This window comes from Oculina patagonica, chromosome 10 (assembly GCF_052425735.1).
Source record: "Oculina patagonica isolate OP01 chromosome 10, crgOcupat, whole genome shotgun sequence".
NCBI lineage: Eukaryota > Metazoa > Cnidaria > Anthozoa > Scleractinia > Oculinidae > Oculina > Oculina patagonica.
In genome coordinates this window covers 9017921-9038722 of record NC_135767.1, presented here as the reverse complement: position 1 = coordinate 9038722, position 20802 = coordinate 9017921, and the positions used below count along the sequence as shown (strand labels likewise).

Below are 20802 nucleotides of genomic sequence, written 5' to 3'. Positions count from 1 at the left end.
GAAGAAGACGAAGAATTCGATTCGAAAGATGTTGACAGAATGTTCAAAGGAATTAAAAAACCCACATGTTCAGCGGAGACAATGACCTTTATCACGATTAGAAAGCGCAATTTGAAATATTTGTGGATCAGATGAAAGTTCTAGCTAAAACTAAAATGATGATGCTAAAAAATCCCCTGTCTGTTAAACCTCTTCGAGTTGTTGAGCGCTTGGGCTACACACCTAGACAATATCAAACCGCCTTGGAGAAACTTGACCAGAAATACGGAGGAGAAAAGCGATTGATGCAACGTCATCTCGAGGCCATATTACGGGCTTCACCAGTCGATGAAGCTAATCTAAAGGAGCTAGAGATTTTTTCAGATCGATTAACTGACGTTGTGGCTAAGCTTGAGGATAATGACCAACATCAGGAGCTCACAGGAGTTTCGGCACTTTACATAGCAGTGCAACAAAAGATACCAGAGTCATTTCTTGTTTCATACCAAGAGTGGTTACATAGAGAACCGAGAAAAGATGGACTTACCACGTTTTCGAAAAGGTTGCAGAAACAAGATGTTTACCACATGGACGTTGAAGAAGTTAAAGAGAGGTCAAAGAAAAAAATGAAGAAAGCGTCGAGTGGAAGAAAACTAAGAAGGGAGCTGCCCACACTACTACAACCAAGCCCTCACACAAGTGTGCTCTCTGTCATGGGCCCCATCAAATAACATCGTGCAAGAAGTGGGGCGAAACATCCGTGAAAGATAGATGGGAAGTTACCAAAGAGAATGGTCTTTGTTATCGTTCTCGAGTTCGGGTCACCAAGGAAAGAACTGTCCGGAGAACAATCGTTGTGTAATTAATGACTGAAAGGCACCCACCATTTCCATCTGCACTTTGAACAATGACCTAATCCGCCTGAACGTGTGGACGCCGCAGTGGGAACACGGAGCGCTTTCGGCGAGTCTGAAGGAGACGTTGTGTTACGAACTGTGCCAGTTTTGCTTGTAGGCCCAGAAGGGCAAGCTATTAAAGTCAACGCTTTTTTTACGCCCACTTCAAGATGGCCGCCACTTACGGTCGTCGACTGGTAACTAGTACCGGTTAGCCTGCTATGAACTCCGGTTAGCCTACTATGCACTCTGGTGAGCCTACTATTCATTTCGGTTGCCTACTATGCACTTCGGTTAGCCTACTATGCACTTCGGTTAGCCTACTATGCACTTTGGTTGCCTGTTTACGGTTAGCTATCGAGGAAATGATATACAGTTAAATTTTCGTTCTGGGGCCGGCTACCGGTGGCGTAGCGGTATCCACTCCTCTTCAGGCAGACGACCCGAGTTCGATTCCATACCGGGGCACTTTATATCGAACATTTTCCTTGAAGTGTCTAAAGTGGGCGTAAAAAAATTGCCCTCGACGATGGGTCGGATTCGACTTATGTCCGAGATGACATCATTACAGCCCTTGGCCTCGGCGCTAATGAAAGAAACTTCAAACTATCAACTCTCACTGACAGTTGTGTCCCTCTCAAACGCAAGAAAGTGACGCTGACAATTAAGAGCCTCGATGGCGACACCCAGTCTACCGTTGATGCGTGGACAGTGCAAGAAATGTGTCAGGGCCTGTCAATTCCACACTGGAACCAACACAAGATCAAATGGAATCATCTTAAGAACATTGCATTCCCTAAAATCCCTGGCAGGAAAACGATTGACATTCTTATTGGGTCAGACCATCCCGAACTGTCCTTAGCCTTGTCAGAGTGCTATGGGCCAATTGGAGCACCAGTGGCAAGAAAAATGCCCTTAGGGTGGACCTGCGTTGGACGTTTACCCGCCCTGCCTTCAGCTAAGAGAACTGCTTTCGCCAGAACCTTCCGAACGCAGACCTTAAGTGAGACTCACCTCGATGAACATTTGCGAGCAATGTGGGAGATCCGATCACTCTCTCGGAGTTCGAAATTCGGACGTTAACCAATTAAGTCAAGAAGAAATGTCAGCAATGGCCAAAGCGGAAAAGTCAAGGCGATGGATCGGAGGTCGTTTCGAGGTCGCAATTCCGTGGAAGGGAGAATTACCCTCTGTACCTGATAACAGAGGAGAGGCAGAAAAACGTCTGTACTCGCTTGAGAAGAGCCTACTCAAAAAGCCGGAGGTTGCACAGCGTTACAAGGAAGCCATGAACGCGAACATTGACAAGGGCTATGTCCGAAAGCTAGAGACTGAAGTTGTGAATGACGGTCCAAGCTGGTATCTTCCACACTTCCCAGTCATCCGAGAGGATAGAGAGACAACAAAAGTACGCATAGTATTTGACTCGGCTGCGAAACGCAAAGGAATGTCGTTGAATGACGCGATGCTTACGGGACCAAAGCTTCAGGGAGATGTTCTGGAGATTCTCCTTCGTTTTCAACAGAAACCTGTTGCTCTAGTAGCAGACATTACGGAGATGTTCTCTCAAATTGTCCTCGCTGAAAAAGACCGCAGATATCACAGACTGTTATTGAGGGACCTGGATGTGACAAAGCCTGTTGATATTTATGAAGCAGTTCGCCTAGTGTTTGGAGACAGAGCATTCCCTTACCTCGCTCGGTTCGTAGTTCGCAGCCACGCCCAAGACTTTGTAGACAAGTACCTCGCAGCAGCTCAGGTTATGATTCAAGATACGTACATGGATGACATTCTTGATTCAGAAGATTCAGAAGCAGATGCTATTCTCGTGCGTGAGGACTTAACTAAACTCCTGAGTTACGCGGGTTTCTACGCTCAAAAGTGGTGTAGTAATCGAATGAAAGTGCTATAAGGGATTCAAGAAAACGATCGAGCAACTGGGGTGAAGTTCGACGAATCAGAGCTTCCGAGTGTCAAAACATTAGGCGTTAAATGTAATGCTAGCAAAGATGTGTTTACTTTCACTGTCAAGGAAATCAACTTGTCCGTCTACACGAAACGAGGACTGTTGAGTCGTATTACCACATTGTTTGATCCGCTCCAGTTCCTAGCCCCATATACCATCAGAGCGAAGATGGCATTACAAGAATCTTGGTTAAGAGGCCTTAACTGGGATGAAGAGTTTCCTGACGACTTGAAAGCGTCCACTCAGCAATGGGTAGAACAGTTACCCGAAGCTCCAAAGGTGAAAATACCGCGTTGCTATCGACACGACGAGGAAGTAGAATGAGTATCGCTTCATACGTTCGTCGACGCTTCCAGACTATCTTATGCTGCAGCAAGCTACGCCAGATACACATATGTGAGTGGTCACATTTCCGCCGCCCTAGTAACAGGCAAGGCAAGAGTAGCACCGAACAAAGCTGTGAGCATCCCGCGCCTTGAATTAATGGCGGCAGTGCTTGGAGTGCGACTAGCTGAAACGGTCTCTGAGAAACTAGAAATACCGCTAAGTCAACACACCATGTGGACGGACAGCATGGACGTGATCTACTGGATCCGGGGTCATTCAAGACGACTGAAATCGTTTGTTGCTAATCGAGTAGCAGAAATTCAGCGAAAATCACGCCCAACACAATGGTGGCACGTGTCAAGTGAAATAAACCCTGCTGATGACGCAACGAGGGGTCTTGACCTTACAGATTTGTCAGCTGAGAGCCGTTGGTTTCGGGGACCTGCCTTCTTACACGAGGGGGGGGGGGGGGAATCCTGGCCCTCGGAAAGTCGACCTGCTCAGACTGATTGCACTGAAGAAGGCAAACAAGAATTGTTAAAAATCAATCTCACGTTTCAAAGCAAGAAATCGCTTCCATTGCTTGATGCCGAGAAGTTTTTGTCCTGGCTCAGATTATTAAGAATCACCGCGTATGTCCTGCGATTTATATCCAAGTGTTAGACAGCAAGACTCCAGAAAGAGCAGAGAAATATGTCAAGTGATAACCAGGCGAAAAATATCGGGCCAAACGCCAACCCGAAAGAAATCCTAGAAGCAGAGGAAATCAAGAATGCAGAAAAGTACTGGGTTCGCGAAGCTCAAAGAGAACGCTTTACGGAAGAGCTGACGAATTTAAAAGGAGGAGGAACTGTGTCTAAAAGTAGCCAACTTTGGAGATTGTCACCGTTTATGGACAGTGATGGAATCTTGCGTGTGGGTGGTAGACTAGAGTTGACCAGTTTACATTATGATGCTAAGCACCCCGTTATATTACCGAAGAAACATCACATTTCGAAGCTCGTCGTTGCACACGTTCATAATCAAGGTCATCACAACCTTGGAGTGAATTTTACTCTTGCTGAATTACGACAAAAATTCTGGATTGTCAATGGCAGAGAGGAAATCAAGCGATGGGAAAGAGAGTGCTACTCCTGTAAGCTTCAAAGAAAACGCAGAGGCGAACAAATCATGGCACCCCTGCCAGATGTCAGGCTGGGAATATCGTTGCGATGTTTCGCCTATTGCGGAGTCGATTTTGCTGGTCCATTCGTTGTCAAGCTGACAAGAAAAGTGTCCGCGAAACGTTATTTGTGTCTCTTTTAACTTGTGCGAGTTCACGAGCAGTTCATTTGGAGGTAGCCTTTTCGTTGGATGCAGTAAGTTTCCTGAACGCATTTTCCAGGATGGTCCGAAGGCGTGGCAAACCGGAAATAATGATTAGTGACAATGGTACGAACGTTACATCAGCCGAGAAAGAATTACGCGAACTTGTTTCACATCTGGATCAAACCAAGATCAAAGAGCAGACTAGCAACGACAGAATTCGGTGGCGTTTTAACGAAGCCTTAATAAAATCGGCTAAGAAAGCCTTGTGCGCTATCCTAGGAAAGACCATGGTTACAGATGAAGAACTTATGACAGCTGTCGTCGAAGTAGAGAGGATTTTGAATTCTCGTCCACTCACCTATTGTAGCAGTGATCCAAACGACGAACATGTCCTAACTCCTAACCATTTCCTCTATGGCCAAGCAGGAGGACAACTCGCACCACGAGTCATCGATGACATTGTATTCAATCCCAGAAATCGCTGGCGTTGGAGGAGGTGGATGAAAGAGTACCTTTCAACGCTGAACACTCGCAATAAATGGGTTGATCAGAAACGCAATGTTGCTCCTGGAGATGTTGTCCTGTTAGTCGATACCAGTAATCCAAAGGGGCAGTGGCCTTTGGGACGAATTCAAGAAGTGTTTCCAGGACCTGATGGTCAAATCAGAGTTGTGCGCGTCAGGACCGCAGGAAAGGATTACGTGAGACCCATTACGAAATTGTGCCCACTGGAACTTTAAGAAAGAGAATACTAACAGAACTATAACCCTGTTCGAGGGGGAGAATGTTGCGGCGAATGTTTGTTTGTTAGCCGCGCCCCAAGGGGGTTAATTAGTTATACGTCGCACGGGACTTTTACTCATTAGTATGCTAATATTCGTGTGAAGTTGAAAGACTTTAGTATTCGTTTTGTTTTTCGCTTGTGGACAGTTTTTCGCTTGTCGTTCGAATATTTTTTTTTTTTTTTTTTTTTTTTATTAAACATTTTTAATAATTATTATTATATTTTTTTTTTTTTATATTTTATTTAATAAAAACAAGAGAAGAAAAAAAAAAAAAAAATTTATAAAAAAAAAAAAACAAAAAAAAAAAAACAAAAAAAAAGTAAATGACATGATAACCCAATATCTGCAGAGATATTGGGTTAACATGTCGAGTTCAAAGTCCGCCTAGTTTCCAAGCCCCTTGTCCGTGTAGTGCTGTCAAACTTTTGAAAATATGGCTGAGCGATTCGCCTCCGTTTCCGAAGAGGAATTGAAAGTTTTGATCGAGAATAAAGATTCTAAAAACACCAAGAGAACAACGAAAACAAGTGTAAAAATTTTGAATGATTATTTGAGGGAGAAGAACCTGGAGGTACCACAAGATAAAACCGCTTTGCCCAATGTTCTGACGAAGTTTCACGCCGGTGCTAGAAAAAGTGATGGCAACTTGTTTGAAAACGCATAATAAAACAATTATTGAATTCGGTTTTCGCATGATATCAGCTTATTGTCTACATTTAATAAGTTTGTGTAAGTTTACCCTTTTAGCCCTGTTGATGATCAAATTGTCTCCCTAAGATACTAATAAACCTCAGATCATGGTGGTCACGCAGTTAAAAGTCTTCCAGGAAATCTAGAAATCATCCGCCACTAAACGTCATCCAGACCGGAAACACTCAAATAACTTTTTTTGTTCTGAAAGGCAACAATCAATCAATTTTTTTGTTTAGTTTCGTATTTCTTTTTAAAGCACCTTAGGACTTGTAGTAATGCGCTACGTAGGAAACACGTGGAAACGGAGACAAGCACACAAGACCTTTCATTTAAAACACTCCAGTTGGCCTAAATAGCACTCCGGTTAGCTTAGGTAGCGGCTAGCCTCAATAGCTCTCCGGTTAGCCTACTTTAGCTCAGGTTGCTTGCGGTTAGCCTTTATAATAGGATAAGGATTTCTAGCAAAAAAAATTCAGAATTCCGGCTGCTGGTCCTCGGTGGCCTAGTGCAAATGACTCCCGCTTGGTAAGCCAACCACCCGGGTTCGAATCCTCTTGATGTCAACATTTTTCGTTTTACTCAAAAAAAGTTACGTGTGATTTATACCTCATGTATGAAATAAATAAGAAGTGTCACTTCATGAACTGAGTACAGAATAGTTACTCCCTTCTTCCGTGTTGGTTGATTTTACATCAGGTAAGAGGATATTCTCTTGCTTTCGCTTAAACATCAGAATTTTCGGCCCATAACGACCTGATCAATTGCATTTTCCCAGAGTCCTTTTCAGCGACCAACAGCTGACCGACGAGCCGGTGGACTCTGGGCTCGAGACTGAACCTTATAATAAACTGCAATACAAACCATGATGCTCCAGCCCAGTCCAGGCCTTTTTGTATATCGTATAGTTATTTAAGTCTTCAGCGCGTGCTCGTATTGTCACTCCCAAACCCGCCGAGCTTTAGAATAAATTACGCAAGAACTGAGCCCGGACACAGGGAAAGGGAGGGGTGCAAAGCGAAATTATGTCGGCCTTTTTTAAACGACGAGAGGAATAAATAGGGTAAATACAGTCTGTTTAATTTATCAAAGCCAAATCAATACAAAGCGGTTTTGCAGGCTTCCTGCATGAATAATCTTGGATATTGGCATCTGAAAAGTGAAAGACACACCGCACCTAGTGATTGGTGATTCTTCCTTGTAAATCAGCATTTTTTGAGGCGGCGCAGAAAAGGTGACCGAACTCTATTTTGCTGAGGGGACTTTGTGTCAACATACATTGGTGTTTCACTACACCGTAGAATGGAGAATTTGCATGCTTCATGTACACAGGGTGACACAGTGGAATTCTTTGTAAATTCCATAGAGCAGGGCTAATTTGCATTTGCCAGTCAGTTGGATGAAATAGTCCTACCCTACGCGACTTGTGTTGTGTAACGTTCCAACGAAAACCACATGAACTTTAACACTCTTTAATCAACATGGGGGACGCTGACTAAAATACATGGTGTGCGCACGAATTTGTAATGATCACGACTGCTGGCCACTAAAACCCCCCCCCGCCCCGCCCCAAAACAAAAAACCCCACCAAAAAAAAAAAAAAAAACCCAAAAAAATTTCTTTAAATAATTTTTCTTCGTGCAAGATTTCAGTGCGAGGGTTTTGTCTACGGTGCCACAAGAACTAATTCTTGCATTTTTTTTTATTACCATACAAGATGCTCTTGACATTACTGATCCAAGCCTTTTTGTGGGAATTACGTTACAACTGAATATAGCTAGTTTACTTTCAACACATATTTAGTTGGAAAAGGCGCCAGCGTAATTCCAAGAGATTTTTCAAACAGCATCACCGCATCCGTGTGATTCCGACGTTCGTTGAGTCATCCGTGGTACACTGAAATAGACTCAATATTTATTAAATGTTCATTAGGAATTACGCACACGGCAGGCATTGAAATACGGCAAGTAATAACTAATGCATCATAAACATATTCAAGCCAAACGTCGACGCAGATACAGAACAAAATGATGCAATTTACGAAATGGGACTACTTGGCCTGCCCCACTAACCTATCTTCTAATTTAAACTAAACATTTTTTGTTTAATTTACCTACTGGGTCATTTTAAACTACAAAATAGAACTACAAAAAGAACGATTAAAAAGTAGTTCCATAAATCTACGTGAACACGAACCTGAGAAGTTATTCCGTTAACTTTAGTTGTAACACATTTTAGTAGCCAGTTTCTCTATTATCTCTATTCTCTATTATTTTTGGTAAAGATACTTAGTACAACAACATGTAAAAGGTGTACCTGCTTTTTAACAAAAAGCAAGTAATATGCCCTTAGATCAGTTACTTTAAGCAAATGCACTATCTTAAACAAAACAGTTACATTTTTGTGGATTTAAATCAAGAACAAAAACCCGTCAAATTTATTTTAAATTTCGTTTTGATTCCAGAGAAACGAAGCTTAGTAATAACCAAAGGAGTGCAAATAGAAACAATGACGACTGAGGGGCAGGGAGCTCAACTTTCGAAAGTTAAGACGACAGCGAGGGCATTAGCGCCTGTCAGGGTGGCAAGGGTTTTCGCGTGACGCGTGTGCCCCCAAAATTAGCAGCGTGATGCGTGATGGAGCCAAGATAAGCTGCGTGATGCGGGACTGGACATCACAACGTGATGCGTGATTTGACTATTTTACAAGAGCGTGACACGTGATTACTTCAGGTATCCGTGATATTTAAAGCTCTTCAAATTAAAAAAATACATTTAAATGAAGGTCAATAAGAGGCTCGCTGGTTTCAATTCTGGAACTAAGCTTTATTTAAAAAACCTCGCCATCTTCAAAGATGATTTCACCGAAAGGCATTGGGATTATTACAAATTGTCCAAAAACAATTTAGTAATTTTATGTTCAAAAATTAACAATAACAGGCAACAATCCAAAAAATTTTGCCTACAATGTAATTTTCAATAATACATCATCAAAAAGTTGAAATCCTCAAAACTCAGCACACTTTCTTATTTTTACGTGATGCGTGATTGTTTAAAAATGTTCTCCGTGATACGTGATTTAACTCAAAATCCAACGTGATGCGTGATTGGTACCCCCCCCCCCCCCCTTTGCCACCCTGGCCTGTCATCGCTCTCGGCCACGGGACGGTTTATTCGGCTACAAGCTAGGGCAATACATACATCTACAATGATGTTTCACAAACCGACTTTTTGGATAATCGAAAGCCAAGGTGCAAATTCATCGCTGGTACATGTAACTGCAAATCGGCTGAAATCACTGAAAGGCACTACTCTTCACTGGATAGCTTTCATGACAGGCGATACAACAGCCATGAATTTCTTATACAGAACTGGGCTTGGTTTCCATTGTCAAATCGAGAGAGGATAAATGCGAAACAGGCGGTGGCTAAAGTTAAGGTTAAACAATTTAGTCAACGACATAAAGTTAGAAATGAAGAGTGTAATTCTAAAGAGAGAAGAGTGGCCGATACGGTAGCCTGTTTCAACTACCGAGAGCCTGAAACAGGCTACTGATACGGTTACATTGAGACATCGAGGAAACTGATTGAAAACCAAAATCTATCATGGTAGGTCTATGTGCTTAGTGCCTTGCCTCCGGGTGGGGGGCGGAGCCGGGTAGGTCTAAGTAGAGCAAGAAAATTTGGATAAAAAAGAGTATGCAGTGAGTTGACACGGCTTTAGAACCAAAAGCTTCGTTTAAACTTAACTAAAGTAACCTACAAGGCACATGAAATTTTCATTAATTTAATTTTGAAGTAGGATTAAAGAATAAACTATGAAAACGTGTTTGTACTTTTCCGGGGACAGTGTGGGTGGGGTGGGGGATAGCAGGGCAAACTCTTATCCTTTAAAAACCATTTCATAGCTTGTTTATTCCCACTGGGCCATTTTTTCATTTTTCATATCAAACGACTTCATAGGACAGCTGACCCAGTTTAGTTTTGGCGTCTATCAAATAGTACTGCAGCTTTGGTTGTGATGTTCAAAATATACTCAAACAAGTGTGTATTAGCATTTTAACTTGAAAATGACGTCTTAAAAATGTCGAAAGTTGTTTATTCGTATGGCTTAGTTTTGAATTTTAATGAATTTCCCTGCTTTTGTAAATCTATCCCCACCTTCACAAGTTGTGGAAACCTGCTATCCTCCCTAATGATCATTAGTAACCTGCACGTAATTCAGTATGAATGGAAGCGGTGCTTTGGATATGGCACTGACCCAGTCGTTTGCATTACTTGAAAATTTGTACTCACGATTACGACTACGAAAATTAATGTTGATTAAAGAGTCATTAAATTAAACGCAAATGGTGCAAAGGTCTTGTTTGGGCGGAAAGTTTTTGACATGAAAAGTTGCTAAATTCACCTGGTATGGGTGTACACGTAACTAATCAGTGCTAATGCATTTCTCTAGCTAAAAAAAACCCCCTAACTTGGCCTCAGCTAACTTATGAAAGTACAGAGCAGAAGTTAACATCATTCAGAGACACATTTTAGTTGCTTCAATTTTTTATTGTTATTGCTAATTGTTTTTTGTTTTTCATCTTTTCTTATCTTTTTCATGTATTCAATTGGACAAATCAGCGGGTCGTAAGTGTTTTATTTGTTTTTTCTTTACATATATCGTAATAATTTATACAGCTTAACAATCTCCCTACTCACTGCATAAGCGCTGCCTTGAGGCATTGAACCTGAGGGACGTATTTAGGTGCTTTTGAACTAAGACTTCCTCCAACTCCTAAAAATAACACATTTTCGTGATAACTTCACCCGTTTAAGCCTCAAGATTGATCGACATATATTTTTTTCTATTTTATCAAACCAAAGTCAAACATACCGATAATCTGCGGTCAAATTTTTTTCCTTCGCGTTTCGCATTTCCAGTGTTTCTATGTGTCTTATGAATTCCGCTTGTTTATCGGCAAACACTAGCTTCTCTGTGGGACACTTTTGATTTGCTTAAGGATTTATTTTCAATTGACTATTATCTCTTTCTACTTTCAAACTGTTTACTAGATCGAAAGCGAAAGCTTGGCTTTACGTGAGCTTAAGGCATCTAAGATCGCTGAAACTTGCGACGGCCAGATATCGCGCTCTCATGGATTGGCTACTCAAATTCGGGATAGTTTGTGCTATCCACCTCCCAGCTCTCGAGAGTTGTAGGCAAAATGGCTACCTGGTTTGCTGCCGTGAGGTATCTGACTGAAGAAGAAAGCGACAAAATTTGGCTTGGAAGCGTATACAGGCACCGTTTGAACGTTTTTAAATCGAAAAGTTATCAGCGAAGCCGTCAAAAAACGCAACAGCAGTTTCTAGAACAAAAAGTCGCTTACCGCAATTTGGGCTGCTTTGGATCGTCACTTGAGAAGTCCTCCGCTGTACAAGCCATTTTCTGTTGCTGGAGACAGCCAATTGAACGTGTCCAATAAATCCATCGGAAATTTCTATAAAACCATGAGTAAAAGTGGCCAAATTTTCCTACTGCACACCAACATACCTTGAATAAAGGGAGTGATCGCAGCAAGGCTTTACGGTCAGAGCTCGTTGAAATCGATCCTCAGTCCAGCCACATAAATTAGAGCAAACAGCACAGCCTGGCGTTTTAGCAGTTTGTTTCTTCCTTTCAATTTATTGCGGACAGATAAAACTTTGGAAGGCCTAAATTTCTTCCTCTCTATTTTCACTAAACGCAAGAGACATGTTTCGATTTCTCTTGTTGATCAGCAGATGACTTTTCTTGTGCTGTTGCACATTTTGCGCACGAATGCACTTTGTAAAAGACTTCAGGTTTTATCAGTCTTCTGAGAGATCAGTTTTATCCTACTGATTTAGTATATAATAAAACAATTATTTCCCTTAGTGTCGGTGGCTAGTGGTGTATATTTAATTGGTACATCCATCTGCAAATAACTGATTGCTCACTTCTTCGCTAGGAACGTGCGAAGCGTATGAATTTAAATGCACAAATGGAAAGTGTATAAACGGATTGTATCGCTGTTTCCGGGGTGATCACTGTGGTGATAATTCGGATGAAATGAGCTGCTGTAAGTGTTTTGTTTATTTCTTCTTTTATCTATGTGTTGTAGTTTAATTATACAAGCTTACCTATTCAGCCTGATAGTGATTAACATTCAATGTCTATCAACTCAGGCTGTCCTGGTCAAGAGAATAATCACGCTGATCACTAAAGGACAGTTCTCATGTACACCGGCAAATTCTCCGATTAGTACAATGGTAACAGAATGCGCGATAAACCGGATTAGCGCGAAGAACGGCGAGTGAAAAAAATGGCGAGTGGTTTATTATTATGCGGTTTATTCTTATAATCCTGTCTTATCACTAGCCGTTCTTTGCGCTGCTCCCCAACTAATCAAACTCCTGGAACAGGCTAAGGTTTCCGTGATAATTTTTTCCATAAATAGTATTGGACCGTTCACAAGAAAAAATCAAGAAATACGATACGTTTACAAGAAAAGTTGGATTGGTGGGCATCTTTCCCTGGGCGGGGTGTCTTTGGCTTCGGAGGAAGGGCAACCCTGGGGCGACCCAACGCTTTTCTTTATATAAATTATATGACAATTACCGCCTGTTCTAACATCAAGCGAGGCAATATTTGGCTTAGTCAGTAATAAAAACTTTAATCGTAAATGAAAAGCTGGCTCGGAAGGGGCGGGGGAGGAAACCCTGCTATAACGGACATTTTTTTCTTCATGTAATAAGCTACTTTATTATAAACGTACTGAGATTTACTCACTGAAAGGCCACAAATAATTTTCGTTCGCTAACCGATGTAACCCAATAAAATGGCGCCTATAGCTTTTCTCACGTGTAAGAAAAATGATACTTCCAATCAGAAGCCGCGTATCATGTTTTTTGACGTGTGAGACGTATCAATTTGAAGTTTTCATTTAAGGCTGATTAGCGGCGTTTCCCACACAAGCCATCTCTTGGCGTAGCTAAAAAGCTTTTTTTTTTACAATAGTACGTAATTCCAACGTTTACCTTGAAACTTTTCGGTATTCCTAAGAAAAACCTAAGTGAAAAGCCCACGGTTCTCCGGCAGAAGAATACGTCGAAATTCAGCAGAACAAGAACACGAAAGAAAAAAAGCAAAGCGGGCCTTGAAACTGTTGAATTATTAAGCTTTAATATTTTTGACAAGTAAAAAAAAAAACGACGAGCGAAAGTCCACAACAGCTTCAGAAGAAGTGGTTAAGTATCTCGCAGGTTATCCACTCCGTTAGCTTCAGTCGACTTGAACAATCAAAACAAAAAGAACCGGAAAAAAAAGAAGGCCGTGAAAGCAAATACAAAGCTGCTGGACATGCCGTTGACCGACGAAGATTTTCAAGTGCTTTATGCTGTTTACGAAAATAACTTGCTTGGACTATTGGAGTATCTTCGACTGAATTGTTGTTCAATGACTTCAATGGCAACTCAGTATGTATATAATAAACACAATACCACATAGAAAGTGCTTTGTACGGTATTCAAGCACTCGTTGGTTTGTATCAGAAATCTCACTCGTTCGCTACGCTCGCTCGTTCGATCTCTGATACTTCACTAACTCGTGCGTAAATACAACCGTACGCGCGCACTTTTCATGAAGTATTCTATATAACCCTATGTATGTATGGCCAAGTATTCTTTCATAAGTAACTACATGCGTGTAGCTTTTACAGTCTACTTAGGATATTAAAAGAAGTAAATAAATTTAAATAAATTCAAAATGGCGGATCCAAGATGAAGTCATTGTTGTTACTAATAACAAACGAAGTTATTAGTAAATATAAATTTCTAGAATCATACCATGTGTTTTGGTTTCGTGGTTATAATTTCAAACTTGTTAAAAGCATTAATAAAAAAGGACGGTTTCAGCCAATGACGCACCACAAAATCTGTAGATATGAAAATTAGTGTGAACATCACCCGCTGATAATTGAAGGCATAGCATATTAACAAGTCCATCCCCACGCCCACCCCCACCCCATAGAGAAGTCGGAAGAGCACCAGAAAATTTGGTAACTATGCACTCAAAAACATCTCACGTAATTTTTTAAACCACTCAACCATAGCCATGCGTGGTTTTCGACAATTTTAAGGTAACTATGCCAAAATTTGTATATAATTGCTGACTTTCGGAAATCGTTCAACTTTCTTCGGAAGTCCTTGAGTCATCTTCGGTGTCTCGGAGTGATCTTTGGCAATTTTTCAACACCTTGGGGTAATCTTCTAGAATCAAAGAGGAAATTAATATTTGGAATCCCAGTACGTTATCGGGTGAAATACATAATAAATTTGTTCTCGACGACCCAGCAAAAAACAAAGAAACAAACAAAAATGCCTTCCTTTAGACCTTTGTCAGAAACCAATCAGAAATCAGTAAATTTACCTGATACGACAGATGTGATTAAAAAGGAGAGAACATATGATAGAAAAAATGCAGTATTATTTATGTCTTACTAATGAATTGTTTTTCTTTCTTTCCATCCATGTCAAATTTTAACGAAAAAATCAGCCTTTCGTAAGTGTTTTTCAATTATTTATTGATTAAATGATTTAATTATTTACGTAATGGAATAATTTATTTATCACAGTACATTACTCCCCTGCTCAATCCTCAAAGCAGTGCGTGGAGAAAGTTCTAATTGCTACCGTACAACTCCTTTTCATATATTGCACGATAACACTTTTTAAATGAGCCCATTCGTCACCTTTGTCGCTTACGTTTGAAAAGAGGTTTACGGATAGCACAACATGTTAGACAGTATTCAAAACCTTAACGCCGTTAATATAAAGAACAGAAAATTGTTGTATTTCAACTCATAAAACAAGAGTAATTATATATAAGCCAATATTTCCAAATCTCTGAGTTTTAAGTTTGTCATTTCAGTTAGACTCATGAACTACCTTCTTTCCGAATTTATGGGAGAATGTTTTTTCATTAGTAGTGGACAGAATAGTGATATCAACTAACCCCGTGTTTATAACCCAACCCTGTGGAAATTTATTATGAAACCAAAACAATTAAGACATCTTTATCGAAAATACTCAATTACACCTAAACAAAAGTAATAAAAATAATAATAATAATAATCATCATCATCCCATCAGACGTCGCGGATATCCTTTTAAATAATGTAGTACAATGTTCGAAGCTTCTGATACCAGGCAAAACTAATTGACAATAATGGCACCAATGAGTGATAAAAGAGTAATCAATGAGTAACCAAGTGATTAGTCATAGGTTATGGAAGACAACCATTTTTGTGGCTGATTGATCACTTACCGATGTAACTGTTTAGTGAAATTGTGCCGTCAATGATCATTTATCGAATCTTTGTCCTTTATGCAATGAGATACTACAAATTTCGTGACAAAGTTGTACGCAAAGGTGAATTATATGCAAGGTTAAATGGAGTAAAAACTTACTGAATTCAAAGCGTTTGAGACCCCTCTCTTCCCAACAAACTTACTGAATTCAAAGCGTTTGAGACCCCTCTCCCCCCAGCAGTGGGGTACTAAACGGAGAAATCCGCCTGAAAGTTGTACCTTTTTACCTTCAAGCCGCTTGGCCCAATACACTGAATTAGCCAGTAATCCAGGTTTGAACACGCTGTATAGCAGTGCGCGGTAAATTGGTAAACGAAGTTAAAGAATGTGTATACGTAACTTTGAAGAGTGATAGCAAAAAGAAATAAAGGGGAAAAAAGCTTTCTCAAAAAGCGATTACGTTCCATATTTTCATTTCACAACCATGAATGCATTTAAAACTAATACCACTTCTCTTTTTTTCTTTCGTATTTTCGTGTGGATTATTTGGAAACAATCAGCAAGTAAGTGCTTAAGTTTTACAATTTTATTTTTTACTTTTAAATGCTTTCGTGATGAACGCACTGCTCATTTGTTATTTTTATGGTCTTAAAGTCGCAGATATCTCGCACATCATTAGAAAACGCTAACAGCTTTTAAACATAACACTTATTAGCTACTGCATAAAGAATGTGGTTAGATCAGTGTGGTCACACATCACATCACCTTTATGAGTGGATTCCTATCGCGAGGGCTAGGTCCGGGTCCTGGTTCAGGTCGCAGCCGTTGTGTTGAGTTCTAGGGCAAGAAACTTTACTGCCACAGTGCCTCTTTCCACTCACACATGTACTCAGAAAGGCCTTATCAGAGTACACTTGCTCCGAAGCAGAATACATTTAACCCAGGATTGTCGTAAACTTCGAATTTAGTTTTCCGAGTTGTCAACAACGATTTCTATTCGCTGTGATTCTTCGTTTCTTTGACTGTTATGCCACCTTCAACATAAAGTTACAAACGGTATCCATTTCTAAACAAGAAGACTCAAAATCCAAGTTAGCTTTCAATCCCAGATTAGCGTTAGAGTCGAACCGGGTGTTCTTTTGCTTGGAACTTTGCAATGTTGAGGCGCAATGTTGCAATATTGATTGACAGTTTTCTGGAAATAACTTTCATCTCAAATTTGCTCGCTCAAGTTGCCAAGTTCCGTTTGAGTTTTGAAAAGTTCCGGTTTTATGTTGCTACGTATCAAATGAAGTAATTCCACTTCTGTACCATACAGGGAGAAAATAAATGCGCTATAGTCGAGTGTTTATTAATAGGCTGCGAGAGCGACAGGCTGAGCTCCAATCGCCAAAGTGGGAATCGCGCTTCAATATTCAAGTTTGCTCTGCAAGTTGAAATTTGCAATTTTAGAGCCCAGTTCACAGTTTGGTAATTTGTACTTTTCCAGTCGCTTATTTCTCGCAGTCTGTTGATAAACATTTGACCATAGAGCAATTATTTTTTTCCTCTTGGACACAAAGGTGGTATTAACAAGGTATTTCGTTTTATAAAAAAAAAAACTTAAAAACCGGAACTTGTCAAAACTCAAACGGAACTTAGCAACTTGGTCTAGCAAATTCGAATTGAAGTTGCAAGTTGCTTTAAACAAACTAGCAGTATCGATCAGGACATTGCAAACTTCCGCGCAAAAGAATATCCAATATTGTTATTTGACTGTAATCCGCTTTCAAACAACTGAGTTAGTAAGTACAAGTTAGTGCCAGCGAATTGTAGTACCACTTAGCAAAATCTGGGGGAAGGGATGGGTGTAACCAAAGGTGGACTATCATCTCTCTAGGTAGAAAAGCAATACTCTTAGTACAAAACCGGACTCAAGCGCGGGTAGTGATGAGCCTTCTGGCTCCTCCAATACATGTAATTGGAGCAAGATTTACCTTACGTTTGGTTTTATCGAATTGTCTAGAACTGGAGTATATAGCCTCCATGTTTTTGCCAATACTGGTACTCGTGTAAGACAACTCGTCCTCGGGACTAATCCGTGCGTACGGACGGTAGGTGGACGAACAGTCGCATGACGACCAAACGTTTTCGGCTCGATGGTTTTACTATTCGCGCCAGTCCCTTACAAGAGCGAGTATAAATAAGAGTCCTGCATCTCATTTCGGCCCAGTTCGCGTAAGAATCCTTCGCTTCTGTTACCTGATGTGTTGTAAAAGCAAATGTTAAACTCCGTTTTGGCCGCTGTCTTTCAAGCTTAAGCATTTCTTCGACGCCTTTACACTTCTGCAGCTATCCAGTCCCAAGTCCGGCACTATCTGGTAAAGTAGCGTCGTGTATTTATCTGTTTTCGTCATTTACTGGCTTGTTTTTAATACCACGTGTTCCCTAGTTAGCTCTCGTTTGTGCAGCGCTTTTTCCTCGGTTCCCTCGCTTAAAGTTTGCACGCTTGCACTGTTGTGAATGTTTATTTTATGCGTGCTTCGCCTCGCAAACTCCGGGTTTGTGAAGTGCTTTTCCCGTCGGTCGGCTCCCAACACATTTTGTACACGTTTATTTGGTTTATTTGTTATGTCAGTGTGCTTTGCCTCGCAAACATCGGGTTTGTGCAGTGCTTTCCTTTTGCACACGTTTATTTTGTTATGTTAGTGTGCTTCGCCTCGCAAACATCGGGTTTGTGCAGTGCTTTCCTTTTGCACACGTTTATTTTGTTATGTTAGTGTGCTTCGCCTCCCAAACATCGGGTTTGTGCAGTGCTTTCCTTTTGCACACGTTTATTTGTTGTTAGTGTGCTTCGCCTCGCAAACATCGGGTTTGTGCAGTGCTTTCCTTCATTTTTGCACACGTTTATCTGTTATGTTGGTGTGCTTCGCCTCGCAAACATTGGGTTTGTGCAGTGCTTTCCTTTTGCACACGTTTATTTTGTTATGTTAGTGTGCTTCGCCTCGCAAACATCGGGTTTGTGCAGTGCTTTCCTTTTGCACACGTTTATTTGTTGTTAGTGTGCTTCGCCTCGCAAACATCGGGTTTGTGCAGTGCTTTCCTTCATTTTTGCACACGTTTATCTGTTATGTTGGTGTGCTTCGCCTCGCAAACATTAGGTTTGTGCAGTGCTTCGGTCCCTTTTGCACAAGTTTATTTGTTTTGTTGGTGTGCTTTGCCTCGCAAACATCGGGTTTGTACAGTGCTTTCCTTTTGCACACGAATATTTGTTATGTTAGTGTGCTTCGCCTCACAAACATCGGGTTTGTGCAGTGCTTTCCTTTTACACACGAATATTTGTTATGTTAGTGTGCTTCGCCTCGTAAACACCGGGTTTGTGCTGTGCTTTCCTTGGCCCCCGTGGAATTGTACGCTTTTATGCTTTATTTGTACTTGTAACTGTGAGGTTTTTTGTTGCGTACTTTGCAGTGCAAACTTCGGGTTTGCATAGTGCTTTCCACTCCTTTAGCTTCCCTTTAATTTGTACACTGGTTTGTTTCGTTCCTTCCGGTGAAACTTATGTTTCGTGTTGTTTGCCTCACAAACAACTGGTTTTGTAAAGTGCTTTTATTTGGCTGTCTTGCTTTTTGATGTTTTGTTATGCATACTTTGCCTTTCAAATATCGTGTTTGGGTAGTGCTATTCCCTAGGCGCCCATTTTTTAATTTCATTGCGTGAGTTTTTTTCAATGTGGTTTCTTTGTGCGTGTAGGTTGGTGGAGTTCAGTTCAGTGTCCCAATTTCCAAGTTTTGAGTTTGCACGCTTGAAGATTTTGTAGCTTTCTAGTCTGGATTGGATTTACATGGTTCCCATTGTCTCCCCTCGTTTATTGCCCTAATTATTGCTTTATTTTGTTGTTTTCCTGTCATGTTTTCTATTTTGCGTCATTTGCATCTAATTTGGTGTCATATCGTTAGCTTTCTTTTGTTTGCCAGCCACTTCGCAAATTCTTTTGTTTTTTCTTTTCGCCACCGTATTGTTTTAGCTTGTTTTACATGTTTTGCTTTGGCATACCTGTTTGGGTTTTCTCGACAGCAAAGTTCACTGTTTTTACACGTTTCGATTTTACTGCCCTATTGTCCCGGGAAATTTTTCTTTTCCTTTCTTCCCATGGTAGCCTGAAAGGGTGTCTAATGCCCTAGTCGGATTACTGACGCTTAAGCTGCCATCCCTTGGGTGGGTTCTCTCGTGCATTTCCAGCGCCAAATATTTTTGTCCTATGCCATGTACATTTATCCTGGATTTTCTGTATCTCTAGTTCTGCCGCCCAAGGGAAGGCAGTCTGTCCTCAGTTGCTTTATGATTTGTCTTTGTGGAAAAGTGCTCGGCTTTAGGCCGGGGATAGCGAACTTTTGCTTAGATAACTGCACGTCCTGTCCCGGGTCATTTTTCTTTTCCTTTTCTTCCCATGGTAGCCTGAAAGGGTGTCTAATGCCCTAGTCGGATTACTGATGCTCAGGCTGCCATCCCTTGGGTGGGTTCTCTCGTGTACTTCCAGCGCTAAATCTTTTTGTCCTATGCCATCTTATTTATCCTGGATTTTCAGTACTTCAAGTTCTGCCGCCCAAGGGAAGGCAGTCTAGCCTCAGTTGTTGTATGCTTTGTTTGTGTGAAAAAGTGCTCAGCCTTAGGCCCTGGAACCTAGTTAGACCTTGTCAGCTAGATTGGTTCGTGTCTTGCTAGCCTTTCGTCTTCAGTTATGGGTTGCTGGGTAGGATTTTTCTGGTTTGAGTTTTGGGTCTTTGGGTTTGAGTATTGGCGATGTCTTGGGTCATCTGGTTTTGGGCCATGTTATGCGCAGACTTCTGGGCGCGGGAGCATATCTCCATCTCTTATTAGCGAGCGTGAAAGGGACTGTCGCGAATAGTATGCTATTCGCGCCAGTCCCTTACAAGAGCGAGTATAAATAAGAGCCCTGCATCTCATTTCGGCCCAGTTCGCGTAAGAATCCGGGCTGTTGTGGCCGAGACCTGTTGTTTTTTCCTTTCGCGCTTGCCTCCCTATGCCACCGTGCTTTTTGTTTTCCCACCCTCCCTCACCCTTTCCATTTTCGCTTCCAACTTACCAAAGCGCGGTCGCATATCTCCATCTCTTATTAGCGAGCGTGAAAGGGACTGTCGCGAATAGTATGCTAATTTTGCTAAGTTGTGGGGCTCCGCTCGCGCGCTCGCGCGCTCGGAAGCTTCGCTAGTATAAATGAGTTCTGGTTTCTATGATCGTTTGGATTAAAAGAGACTGCGTTCTCTGTGGGGAATTACTTCCACTTTTTCTCTGAACTAACTTGGCGCCAGGGGACAGGTGAAGGTGAATATAGCACAGAAAAACAAATTCGGGAGACGCTGTAGGATGATTTAAAAGGCTCTGGGACCAGCTCAGAAGAACAATGGTTTAAAACCAAAATAAAACCTCTGAGATGGTTTTAAAAATGGTCCTGTAACCAGGTGGTGGATTCATATTAAGAAATAAAATCGTTACTCTGGTTTACTCGGTGGAACTCGTTACTCTGTGGAACTCGCC

General features: G+C 41.2%; 3 protein-coding genes and 1 long non-coding RNA gene across 4 annotated transcripts; all 4 read left to right on the top strand.

The window, feature by feature from the left end:
* The first annotated feature begins 1986 nt into the window (after positions 1-1986).
* LOC144667213 (uncharacterized) lies at positions 1987-3165 on the top strand. Its single transcript, XM_078528618.1, has 2 exons — positions 1987-2703; positions 2980-3165. The coding sequence occupies exons 1-2, from the start codon at positions 1987-1989 to the stop codon at positions 3163-3165; spliced, it is 903 nt and encodes a 300-aa protein (XP_078384744.1).
* Positions 3166-3861: 696 nt separating this feature from the next.
* On the top strand, positions 3862-4473 carry LOC144667212 (uncharacterized). Its single transcript, XM_078528617.1, has one exon. The coding sequence runs from the start codon at positions 3862-3864 to the stop codon at positions 4471-4473; it is 612 nt and encodes a 203-aa protein (XP_078384743.1).
* An 80-nt stretch (positions 4474-4553) lies between these two features.
* LOC144667211 (uncharacterized) lies at positions 4554-5216 on the top strand. Its single transcript, XM_078528616.1, has one exon. It carries the CDS (start codon positions 4554-4556, stop codon positions 5214-5216), a length of 663 nt encoding a protein of 220 aa, XP_078384742.1.
* Positions 5217-11998: 6782 nt separating this feature from the next.
* LOC144628144 (uncharacterized) lies at positions 11999-20558 on the top strand. The gene is made up of 3 exons (XR_013566212.1): positions 11999-12041; positions 15825-17390; positions 20397-20558. It is a non-coding gene; the product is annotated as an uncharacterized LOC144628144 (long non-coding RNA).
* Positions 20559-20802: the final 244 nt, after the last annotated feature.